This window comes from Hippoglossus hippoglossus, chromosome 2 (assembly GCF_009819705.1).
Source record: "Hippoglossus hippoglossus isolate fHipHip1 chromosome 2, fHipHip1.pri, whole genome shotgun sequence".
Classification (NCBI taxonomy): domain Eukaryota; kingdom Metazoa; phylum Chordata; class Actinopteri; order Pleuronectiformes; family Pleuronectidae; genus Hippoglossus; species Hippoglossus hippoglossus.
Window position 1 is genome coordinate 5,938,730 of NC_047152.1, and position 12,912 is coordinate 5,951,641.

Sequence of the window (12,912 nt, forward strand, 5' to 3'; positions counted from 1 at the left end):
TAGTTTATTTATTGGCTTTTAAACACATGTTTACATTGGTAATGTTATTTATGTCTTCTGATCCGGAAGTGTAGTTGAATCCACGTGATAACTAACCTCCAATGATCTTTTCCCACTTTAATACGTCATTAATTCAGCCTGGGTCTCGTTCCAATAAGTTTACTATGCTACCTTCAACCTCTCCTTTACCTTTAATATTTCCCTCTCACTGGTAAAAAGCGGTGAATTATGTATTTGTGAGAACAGGGATTTTACACATGTTTAAATTAATGACATTTTCGCTCATTTTAATGGTATTTAATAGAGTAAACGCTGAGGGGAAAGGCGGTGACAAAGGTTGACGGTGAGCGGACGGGAACGAGACTCTGGAAAGATACTGATGCGTCAAGCTGGCATGGGTGTGCCGCGCCGCAGCCGGAAGTGACGCGACGTGCGCTGCGGAGCGAGCGTGTGACAGCGTTCGAGTCAATAAGACGAATATCGCCCGTAATTAAAGGCAGAACTGGGACTATTTCCTCCGCGACAACAACCGGCTCCTCCGCAGGTTCCCCGGCAGCTTCACTTGACTCACGCCGGGTTTACCCCCTCCCTGCTCGGCCAACGGCCCCTGGCGAGACGGCCGAAGCCTTCATATTTGCCCCGGGAGCCTCGGCTGCGCTGCGGACTGGAAGCGGGTGGAAGACGGTTGACGGACGCCCCCGAGCGAGCAGCCTCCCCCCGTGAGTACCGCTCCCTCTGCCCCCTGACAGCCTCCAGTAACTCCCCCCCTGGGTTTGTGTTTGCGCTGCTACACGACACCTCCGTGTTTATCTCCCCCGAAACGACGCAGACAGCCGCGGTTAGCTTCGGGAATCCGCCCGACAACAAGGGAGCTGAGCCTGGAGGCGAGAGAGGGGTGTAGCCGGGTTAAACCCCGCTGTCTGGGGCTGTTTGTGCGGCCTTATGTCGCTGTTCACCGCCAGCCGGAGCTCCCAGCCACCGTTCCTCCACACACCAGCCTTCATTTTGGCTCTTTAACTCCTCAGTTGCAAACAAACACAGTGTGTGTGTTGTGTTTTTGTTTTTGTTCTCCCCCCTTTTCTCTGTGACGACCACCGCCAGACTCCCATGATGAAAACAACACCACTTCCGGTCATAAATGTGCAAATAACACAGCTTTAAAAAGTCTTTGCATGAAAACTAATTAGTTGACTCCCAGACAAATCAACAATTAATCAAATAATTAAGTTTTAGCTTGTGACAGACGTCTATTTAAATGTTGAAATCATTTTGAAGATGTAGCAGCCATCTTTCACAATCTTCTTACATTTAACACATCAAATAATTCATTTATTCAAATAAATTATAGACAGAATTCATCAATATTGAAAATAAACGTTGTGCAAAGCCACATATATCAAGTGCATAGGTTGTAAACGCATGTTTTGTTAATGACTGCTTGTAAATGTGTTGGTTTACAACTTAACAACTTGATTGGAAACTTAAATTTCCATGCTGTATCAGAGGTTTTCCTAGATACAAATTCTAGAATTGTCTTTAAACATATTATTTCATCTATTAGTTGGTAATTGCATTTTTTTAGGCTTCTAGTGCGTTTAAGATATCCTAAGTCTGCTCTGCTTTTATTCTGAATGCCACAGCACCTTACATCCTGTGTTACTCTGTGTACATTCCTATGCCTTGACATGTAGACTATATAATTATATATATGAATACTGACCATTTACCATACTACTGAGGCGTGCAGTAGTAAAACACTAATAGAATATGTGACAGGTAGGAATGATTTACACATTTAACTTGTAGACGTCTGAGTGTCATTTCGCCATATTCGTGTTTATCATTATATAATTTCAAGAAATCTAGTCCTCTGTACTTGTTCTACAAATCATTAGGTTAAGTCAAAAGCTGTGGTTGGAATTTGTTTCTGACATAGTGCTATACAGAAGCAGGGGATATTGGAAGGAAGCGTGTACCTGTTGTCAGGTTTAGCAGAGAGCATAAAGCTTCTGGAAGTACAGCAGCCTAAATCACAGAGCCATAACTGGCAATCACAAAGTTAAAAAAAGAGAAGGGACTTTTCACAACACTATTAATCTCCTTTTTTGAGGGAGTGTTCCCTTCAGGTTTCCTTGCAGTGGGAACGTCTGCCTTGAAAGGGCCTCAGTGTAGTTTTGGGATGAGCTGTGATGCTGAATCATCAGCTCAAAAAACTCAATGTTTCTCTGTCTGGGTGGTGACGCTGCAGCGTAAACATGGCGACCGATCTGAGATCAGCACTTGAAAAGCTTTGATTGTTTTGAGTTTGGTTACTGAGATTTGAAAGTCTAAACCCTGGTATGTTGTGTTGTGCTCTAATCATTTACACAGGGAGACAGAGGAAGTGTTTGAGGGGTAAATATCCTCCTGGCTCCTCCTTAAATACTTCCATTCCAGTTCTATGTGTTACCATGCACAATGAACCTCTGCATTCCAGCTGGCCGAGAAGAAGTGCTCTCAAATCAGAGGCCGCCATCTTTGTCTTCTTTTGACATTTTACCTGATGCAGGATATGTCTTAGTCACAGTTTGCAGAGTTTGCGTAGGTGCATTCATTTTTAATGCAGAGTCAAGTGCATGACAAGTGGAGCTGTGGGCGAAGGTGACACCTGCTGTAAACACGAGCTATGAGATGCCTAAATTGTAGTCACTACTACTGGCAGGCTGAGTGGCATAGAGGTGTGACACATCACTATCTTGCTATGTTTGACTCTTTGGCTGCAGTCATGGATCACCACTGTGCAGTTTGCACATATACAATGGCTGTTATTGTTATTATGAAGTAACATATAACTCTAATGCTCATTCATAAATGTATTACAGTTAGAACAGCATCAAAATCAAGTGGGCAGACAGTGGTAATAAAGATTTAATACAAATGTGAGAATGTTTTATCCATAGAGTGCATGTAAAAATGGATGCCCGAAAGCGAAGCTGCAGTAGAGGTCATAAACCCTGCCTCCTCCATGTTAGCAGAGGGACCAAACCACAGTGAGGATACCTGATCGAGCCCATCGGGAACCGTTGATTCAAGTTTGTTTTTAATTTGTTCTTTGATGCTATAGAAATTTAATGAAACGTCATGATTGACAGCTGAGACTGACTCACGATTGGTCGAGGGACCTTAAGGGCGGCTTGAATTAATCAGACGATGCTGAGCGCCTGTTCAGCACAGGCCTGCTCCAGATGGAAGTGAAGGCTATTCTCTTTTTACGTGTCTGCTTTTACATTAAGCCCATATGTCTCAGTGAAAGGTCACAGATAATCCAGGAGGAGCGGGCTCACGGCTGAAAATATGTCCTCAGACTTTGTGACATCCACGCTCTGCAGACAATCTGCTGGGAAAGTGCTGATAGTGAAGCGGATGATAACCTTTTGAGGATGTGATGTGAGTCGTGGGTTTTTTAGATGGTCGGCCTTTCAATTGCTTTTCAAAGATTTACTTCTGTTTATTTGGGGTTTTAGATTGTTATTGCTTCAGGTCACTGTGATCGTAGGCGTCGATCTTTGTCGTGAACAATTGAATTCCCCCCACACCCAAAATAAACCTTATGCAAAAACCACAGCCTATAGGAGCCTTAACCCGGTCAGCATCCGGAGTGACGCTCTGATTGGTGGTTAGTGTTTAGATGAGCTGACTGGGAGAGAAATAACCAATTACAGATACGTTTAGTCCCTTAAAGTATTTGTTAATAATAATCTGAAACGTTTAGTAACAGCTGCAGCGGCGCGGTCGATGTGGAAATATTACAACTGTAGCTTGTTATAACCTGAAACTGCATTGTGCACATGTGATGGGATACAAAAAGCAGGAAAGGTTGTGCAAGTGCAGGGTTTGACTTCCTCATTGCAGTTTTATCCTTAGACAAATATTGACTGGGATAAGGTTTCGTGGTTGCAACGTCATAATGAAGGGAAACAGAAGGAGCCTTGTTGTTGAATTACAGGATTTTTAAAAAGTCTCACACCTCAACATTTTTCTCCAAGTACTTAAAGACAGAATAAAGATCTGAAGATTTAAGTCACATTATGGAACAAGTGGGAATGAAATATGGCGATTCCCTAAAGTCAAATGTTCTGTGGGTCACCATCTATCGCAGCACAACAAATGGTGTCAACAATGGTCTGTCATTTGTCATTGTCGCCACTTCCTCACTGGGGCTCCTGATAGTCATCGTACATGACGAAACATTTCTTTCATCTTCTGCAGTTCTTGTCTGCTCTCTCTTCATTCTCCGCTGTACCTTGCAGAACTGAGGGCAAAGGAGAATGAAGAGAGAGCAGACAAGAACTGCAGAAGATGTTTTCCTCGATTTACTGCACTGTTGAGTTTAGTTGTTCAGGTAATTACTCTGAAAGAATAACACTTGTTTGTAGGCTTTATATAAAATAACACTTCAAAGGATTCATAAAGTATTCCAGTCAGTCAGTGTCAGTGGTCATAGGTTCCTTTGATGTCTTAATTGTTGCAAAGGTGAAAGATTGATATGATCTGAAGAGTGTTTTTGACCTGAACATCTGAACATCAAGATCTATTAGTCTGTAGTGATAGTGACAGCACCACCTACTGCCAAAAGGAGATTAGCCTCGATTTACATTAAATCGTCACTGTTTTGTCTACATTTGATGGGGTGGACCGTAATGTGTGATTAGTGGGCGTGGTTCAGCGCTGCGTGATGGACGCAGGAAGTGACGTGTTTATCCTTCCCGTGATGCACAAAATTCACGCAACACGTAGCCCTTTCGCCCGGTCCCTGTTCGCCCACACAGTGCTGCTTGCAGCCCTAGTTAAAAATGTTTTTCTGCCATAAAAATAACACCTGCTTTTGTTTTCAGAAATTTTCCATGTATTTCCTGAGGCTCAAGGAAACTGCCATTTCTTCCTCCTTCTGGGGAAAACACTGACACACTTGTTTTCTAAATTATTTCCTTATGTCAAGGTGTCTTGTTATGATGGCTCCTCCACGACAACGTCATGAAATCTAAAGTTAATGATATTCGTGATGAGATAAATTTGTCGTACAGCTCAGAGTTGACCAATTTGTTTCAGTCTCATCGGGGGAAATCAGAGTGTCTGCCTGCTCTTAGGTGCCACGACTCTGCCGGGCAAACCGAGGGCGTTGTTTTAGAGCGAATTACACACACGGTCAAGGTCAGAAACTTTTCAGAAAACGAGCAACAGCTTTAAGAACAGATGGGAATTCACTCCTTCACTTGGTGTGTCCAGTGATTTAGTATCACACTCAGAAAAACAAGGGGGACTCACACTGGATCCTCCCCTGCTTCAACCAATAGCACAGAGTGGATGGAGGGAGGGATGGGAGCAGAGGTGGATGGAGGTAGGGTTAAAGGGAAGGGAGGGGAGGGAGGTATAATGCCCCTTTTTCTTTTCTTTTTTTACATTCCCAGATGAGGATTAGCAGTCACAAGTTCTCTGCCTGGATTGTGAAGGCCAGAACGCTTCGAACGCTCACACTCGGTCACGTCCATGTGCATGTACACGGCGTGCACGCGTTAAGTTTTCTTTTACTTCATATATTCTAGTTTTCCTGCAAACCTGACCTCCTGATTGTGCACAGCAGAAGTGCTTTTCCTCTATCATCATGTCCTGCACGAGTGTACGACACAACACTAACGCTGCAATGCTGACAGTCCTGTTTGGCGCTCGGCATGTCTGGATGTTATGTGCCAGTTTAACCATAATGTGATTGCAACAGAGTCCTGTATTAACCGACGTCTTCTAGCGCCTTCCTGACTTCTGTTGCCCAAACGGTCCGTGGCATTCGTACGTCACCCGGGCAAAATACAACCAAGTAGCCAGCTTTATCATGTAATAAACCAAAAACTCAATTAACACAACTAATGGAGCCCATGTGACTATTTGATAATATTTTATTTGTAGAAATTAAAAAGCTGTCGAGAGAACAATTCATTCCTAAGTAGATTTTAGTTACATTAGTTATGTAACAATCTAATGCATTGACCATGACTTTGATTAACTGAGGCCCGGTGGCCGAGGGGCGGCAGCTGTCGCTCACGTAGACGAGAGATGACTTTGGAATGTGTCTCCAAGGTGCAAGAGGAATCCTGAAACGCAAACAAGCGTCATATTCCTACTTCTTTTCTCTCTTTCTCTCTCTGTGCTGCCTTTTGTTGAGTCGTCATACGAGAACAGAGGTTTTTAAATCCATCCATTCCAGGAATTCTTCATGATAAGTCAATTACTGCGTGTCTCGTTCAAGGGTGGGGAGGGTTGTCTGGGATGGGCTGATATTTTTGAGATTTTATTAACTCATTTTTGTCTATTTTCTGTTCTGCATTGTTTATTTTCAACTGTAAGATGTTTATTCAGGAGACATCTTGATTGTTTCGAGGCATCCTGAAGTTTTTTAAGTGCTTTACAAAATTAATTTGGCTGATTATTAGACTTAGACTGTCTCATCCTTCTCGCATCAAACTAATCCTTATCATTATTTATTGCATCCAGCTTGTCATTAACTGCTCTTTCCCTGTGTTTGCTCGTGTTTGTTTCCCAGGTCCTAAGGCGAGTTTGATTGCGTCATGCCGCTGTTCGGTAAATCCCACAAGAGTCCGGCGGACATCGTCAGGACCCTGAGGGAAAACCTGGCCATCCTGATCAAACCGAAAGGAAAGACAGACAAGGTAGAGAAGGACAAGCTTGTGTGTGTAGCTACATTGACATACAGCCGTTAACTGCTTGACGACACATGCCCTGGGTATAAACAAGATGGATCAATAAAAAGGATTTGCAGCTTTTGCTAAATTAGAAAGAAAACACCCCAAATTGTGTGCGTGCGTACGTGAGAGAGAGAGAGAGTGAGTGAGTGTGTGTCAGAGTGTGTATTGTGTACAAATGCCTGGGTATCCAGGGGTCCAGGGGTGACAGCCCTCTGTGAAATGAGAGCAGAGAACAGCCTGGCCCTGTCATCTCCTGACACTTCACTGTCAAGACGATTTACTCTCTCTCTCTCAGACAGATGCACACACAGACACACAGACACAGACACACAGATAGATAAAATTAGCCAAACTCGTGCTCAAGTCAGTAGCAGCTTTTTCCTTCCTCCTTAAAAAAATGACTCTCAATCTGTAATGTTTGTTTTTGGTCCATATTTGCATTTGCGTTTCTCCGCATACGTTTCTATGAAAGAACCATATTAACTCTATTTAACCCACTCTGTCCTGCAGGCGTCGGAGGAGGTGAACAAGTGCTTGGTGTCCATGAAGGAGATCCTGTGCGGGAGCAACGACAAGGAGCCTCACACTGAGACCGTGGCCCAGCTCGCCCAGGAGCTGTACAACAGTGGCCTGCTGATATCGCTGGTGGAGAACCTGCAGGTCATAGACTTTGAGGTGAGGAGAGAAGGGTCTTTGTGCGCGGCTCCTTAAACACAACAAGCCTCCGCCTGCGACACATCACGAGTGCTCCTCCTCTCATGATTAAACTGCCATAGAAACATAACAGGGAAAATATAAATGAACGCTCTCCATTTGCAATTTGACTCGAGAGGTTTATGCGTCTGTTTCCAGAGGAAGAAGGACGTATGTCAGATCTTCAACAACATCCTGAGGAGGCAGATCGGGACGAGGAGCCCCACAGTCGAATACCTCTGCTCCCATCAAGAGGTCCTCTTTACACTGCTGAAAGGGTGAGACTTACAGAACGTACCCTACACACACTTCACGTCATCTAATAGCTTCCCAAAGAGGTAACACTCTCTGTCTGCTCAAAGGTACGATACAGCCCAGGTAGCGCTGAACTGTGGGATCATGCTGCGGGAGTGCATCCGCCACGAGCCACTCGCCAAGATCATCCTCCACTCCGAGGATTTCCACAGTTTCTTCACCTACGTGGAGATGTCCCCCTTCGACATCGCCTCCGACGCCTTCGCCACCTTCAAGGTAACACTGGGGTTTCTGTTTTTAGCTGCTTTCAGGTGTCAGTACATTTTACTGAACTTCCAATATTTTCGTGACAGCATTCAACATCTAAAAGTTTTTTATTCCCATTGAAAGTTTAGGGTGGACACAAAGCTAGAATAATATCTCAGATAACCTTCAATACAGTGTTTCACTATTACAGCTTTTTCAAACTCTAATAGATGAACAAATCACAGTAGAACACTAATACGTTTCTTATGTTGACATGTTTTTCCTGCTTTATTTGCAGGATCTCCTGACAAGACACAAAGTGCTTGTGGCCGAGTTCCTCGAACAGAACTACGATGCCGTGAGTCACACACACACACACACACACACACACATGCGCGCCTTCCCAACATCTGTAACCACATCCATGCAACACGCTCACACACACATCCCTCTTTGGTCACGCAACACCAGCCACAGAGGACACATAAACACGAACAAGGCTTTAAATGAGCACTTGACCAGGACACAAACTGTATGTGATCAGATCAGGCATCAGTCCCTCCAGTGCTCAATGGCCCACTCATCTATCCATTAAAGGTTTGTCTCATTGAATGCATCGTGGTCTTGGACTCCAGAACTCAAGTTCTGACGAATACGCTCAAACTTCCAGGAAAAGTGAATCCGTGCAAGGCCCCTGTCAGTGTCCACACGTCTCCAGATACAAAGCTCGGCTCTATGTTGTCAGCCTCCCCCAGGCAGAGGGGTCCCTTTCATAGGTAGGGGCCCCCTTGGGGGACTCGGCCTGAAGTAACCCTGCACAAAAGTGCCCTTTTCTACCTGGACGTCGTGTGTTGACAGATGTCACTGCCTGTCAGGAGACGGTGCCCCGGGCTCAGTAAAGTCAAGCCAGTGACTGATTAGATTTTGTTGTTCTGCCTGTGTAAATGTCGAACTGCACAAGTTAGTTAGAGCTTCAGTGATAAAAACAAGCTAATAATATTAGTGGTAAATTTCCCCCTAACTAAAAATTTATGTTTTAGTTCACCTTTTAAAAAAAAAAATAAAAAGTACAAAAGCCTGGTGTCTGTTTTGTGAGTATTTTGAGGAAGTGGAAGAAGAGGGAGACTTCTCTGAATTTCCTCATTGTTATACTTAATGTGTTTTTTTTCTGAACGTCCGCATTCAAGTTTAAAAACAGCATTTTTCTAGGACGCGAGACATGAAATTCTAAACTAGAGGCTGAAAGGTGTCTGATTTCATGGTGTTCATGTTTAAAAAGGTGTGTTTTTTATGTGTTTGCAGGTGTTTACAAATTATGAGAAGCTGCTGCTCTCTGAGAACTACGTCACCAAGAGGCAGTCACTAAAGGTTTGGACTCCTATATCTGCCTGTTTTTCCCCTCAGTTTAACTCCTGGCACCACCATCCAAACCAAATTGACACTTTTACCCAAGAAACAATCCCAAATTTTCTGGTCACAAGTTTCTAAATAATCTCTCCTGCAGCTTCTGGGCGAGCTGTTGTTGGACAGGAAAAACTTCACGGTGATGACGCGCTACATCAGCAAACCGGAGAATCTCAAGCTGATGATGAATCTGCTCAGAGACAAGAGTTCCAACATCCAGTTTGAGGCCTTCCACGTGTTCAAGGTAAAAACCTCACATTTCTATTTGACAGTAACAACATTCTGCTGCACTGACATGACAGTAATTGATAAAAGAGAGACTGTGTCTTAAATGTCATGCTGGCAAATCAAGTTTTCCTCCCTGCGTCCAGGCCTGGATACACCGAAATACACGTATTAGTAAAATAAATTTAGGCGAGAGCTTTACGACAGGATTCCTTGAAACATGTTTGTTTTTTCCCTCAGGTTTTCGTAGCCAATCCCAACAAGACGCAGCCCATCATCGACATCCTGCTCAAGAACCAGACCAAGCTCATCGACTTCCTGAGCAACTTCCAGAAGGACCGCGCCGACGACGAGCTGTTCAACAACGAGAAGACGTACATAATCAAACAGATCAGGGATCTGAAGAAGGCGGCCTCCTAGAGAAGCACCCGTCCCTTCCCCTCGCCCCCCCCCCGACTTTTTATCAATAGGAAGACTTAGAAAAAAAACACATTAACATTAATGATTATTCTATTTAAAAAGAAAAAAATCTTCAAGACGTTATTTGTCTTTTTTCTCTTTGTTGGTTCATAAAAAACGTGTGCAAGAGTAGTTCTCAATCACTGATTTTTATTTTTTATTTTAAATCTTTTTTTTTTTGGTCATCTGTAGCATGTAGTGCCACAGCTTGTGGTGTCGGAGGCAGCTGATTCGCGTTTGTTGGGAGAACCAGCGATTTAAAAATACAAGGCTTTGGACAGAATGGTCGAGCGGCTGCCGAACAAGCAGGCGTGACCGTTTATTTCTTTTCTTTTAATCACCTGTCGCTGCACCCGAGTTCCTCTCTCAACTGTTCAAATGAAGTAGTTGCAAATCAGAAGGATAATGAAGCATTTCTACTTTTGTTATTTTCTTTTTAGCTGGGTCAACGTTTCTGGTCAGCATTCCCCAGAGTGAAACACATTCTCATTAACCCCTAAAAGCTTTGTGAGCTAGAGATGGTGACATTAATGCCCCGTTACCTTCTGCTAGCTGAACACCTCTTTGTCATTGCCCTGCCAAATCCAACAATTGCCTAAACATTTTTTTCTTTCAGAGACTATAAAGCATCGTCATGAATACAACCCTGGAATTAAAAAAGGTCTTCCAAAAGTTTAGGTTTCAGCTAATCCGTGATGACGCTGCACTACAAAGCAGTTTTTAGTGGAGAAACGTGCTTCCCGAGGTCACCAAGCCTTGGAGTGAAATTTTACTCTAAATGGTCACAATTTGCAGTTTACGAGACTCAATCTGAGTTTAACATTAACTTGGCTGTTAAACGTGTCTTTTCAGTCAAACATCATTCTCCCCCGGCTTCAGAAGCATTCGCCTGTGCCGATCTAATCGACTTTACACGACTGAGAATCGAGGCGTTCGCAGGCGGTTGCTTTCAGTCGCCGTCGGCCGAAGCTCGCAAATGAAAAAACACTCATCATAAGGCGCATTAGAAGACTCTTCTGAAACGAGGGGCCTTTTCAAGGGGGTGGTGATGCTGGGCTGCTTTCGGTACAGCAAGCTTCAATCATTTTGATCACTGGTTCTCTTCGCTGGTGGCTGGTAGCACTTTCTGTATGATAAAGAAAAAATAATATGATGATTCTGATGAACTGTTTGTTTTGTGTTTTTCTTAATCTTGAGCTGATCACACTGCTTGATGACATTTTTTTATAAATATATAGTTCCGTTTCTTGTCATGTACAGTTAATGGCTTGCACAAGTGTCATTGTGGGCATGAACATGGAGGAGGCACTTTGCTGTGTGGAGGAGAGGAGCTGGAAAGATTCTAGTTTTCTCTGTGTTCTCGGATCAGATGTTGGTGTTTGAGTTGAAACGGGCGAGAAGATTCAGAGGTGCCTTTTTGGTTTGGTGTGTTTTCTCTTCTATTTATGTCTTATTTTTATTTTTTTCCTGTATCTTTCCAGGGGGAGCTTAATCACGTTGATGAAAATATGCTCTGGGTGGAACATATTTGTTTTTGATTAAGCAGTGAACCTCTTAACTCACTACGTTTGAGTTACGCTGTCCAAGATCCATGTTTATTCACAGCTGATCGGTTGCCATAGTGAGCGGAGTGACTTTTTAAGTTTTGCCACCACGTGTGAAGTTTCAAGCTGCGAATATTTTGCCGCGGAGTCGATCTGTAACTGTGAAAAATCCACATATTGTTAAAGGAGAAAAGAAAAAGAAGCTAAATCAGCAAGGATTAAAACGCTACTGTGCCGTTTTTCATTTTCTATAAAAGTAAAGTCAAATTTCGAATTTATTTCGTAATCAATATTTGATGTGCATTATCATGAAGAATAAATAAATACGTCTTTTAATTGGGATGTTTATTAGTAAATTTCAAACTGAAATAAAGGCAGTAGGGTTGTAGGGTGACTAACAAACATGAACTTGTAAAGTGCCATTTTCCTGTTTTTCCCATGTGGCATAAAAAAAAAATCCTTGTTCTTTCTTTTGGGTGAAAAATAAACACAATACCAGCTATTTTTGGATGTTTAAAAGTTGTGACAGTATTTATATGACATTAGAATATAACGCGTAGAGCAACCAGCTGTACATCAGGCTTGAACTCTGTTTTTTTTTTTCAGTTTTACGGCTCAAACAATAAAAAAAGCACGGTCAAGCATATCGTCACGTCATCTGTCCTCTGAAAGCAGACACTTTCTTTTCCACACTGATGCTACTGTACCACATTCGCAGCAAATAAAAGGATGGGAATGCAGATTGACTGTGTGTGTGTGTGTGTGTGTGTGTGTGTGCTCTTTTAACTCTGTGTTTTTACCAGAGAGAAACTCTAAACTGTCTTATTTTAGATTGTCTGACATGAATTTAACTTGTAGAAATGTATCAAAGGAAGAAAAAGCTAAATGGAGCAGATCCCTGTGCAAAGAATTGATCAGAAGTCAATTAACGCTCCTCAATGCCAGATACATACATTTGTGAAAAGCTGTTTAAGTTAAAGGCCACATATTTTACACCTTTCTGGGGTTTAATTTGAGGTATTGGTTTCCTAAGATGATATATCAGTGGTTTAAATTCGAAAAAACTGCTGCAATGTGTATTTCCATGTCCTCTCTGCTGCTTGTCTCTGGAGCTGCAGACCTGCCTCTTGAGCCCCTCCTCTGATTGGCTGACTGCACTTTGAGTGACACGCGACCAGGCCAATCACCGGTCTCATTCTGGATCATTGACTCCGGTAAACACAGCTGGGAGACACGTGCTTATGTTTGGATATCGCGATAGAAGAGCAGCCACACATTCACAGTCGGTTTCAACCGGATGCTTCTGAGCGGTAAGTTACACCGTCCTCGTGTTTGTTCGAGTTTTAGCA

General features: G+C 43.1%; 1 protein-coding gene across 1 annotated transcript; it reads left to right on the forward strand.

The window, feature by feature from the left end:
- The first annotated feature begins 331 nt into the window (after positions 1-331).
- cab39l (calcium binding protein 39-like) lies at positions 332-12,207 on the forward strand. The gene is made up of 10 exons (XM_034610427.1): positions 332-719; positions 6,575-6,701; positions 7,248-7,412; positions 7,590-7,708; positions 7,793-7,961; positions 8,230-8,289; positions 9,234-9,299; positions 9,436-9,579; positions 9,801-10,691; positions 10,737-12,207. The coding sequence occupies exons 2-9, from the start codon at positions 6,600-6,602 to the stop codon at positions 9,978-9,980; spliced, it is 1,005 nt and encodes a 334-aa protein (XP_034466318.1). The 5' UTR covers positions 332-719; positions 6,575-6,599; the 3' UTR covers positions 9,981-10,691; positions 10,737-12,207.
- Positions 12,208-12,912: the final 705 nt, after the last annotated feature.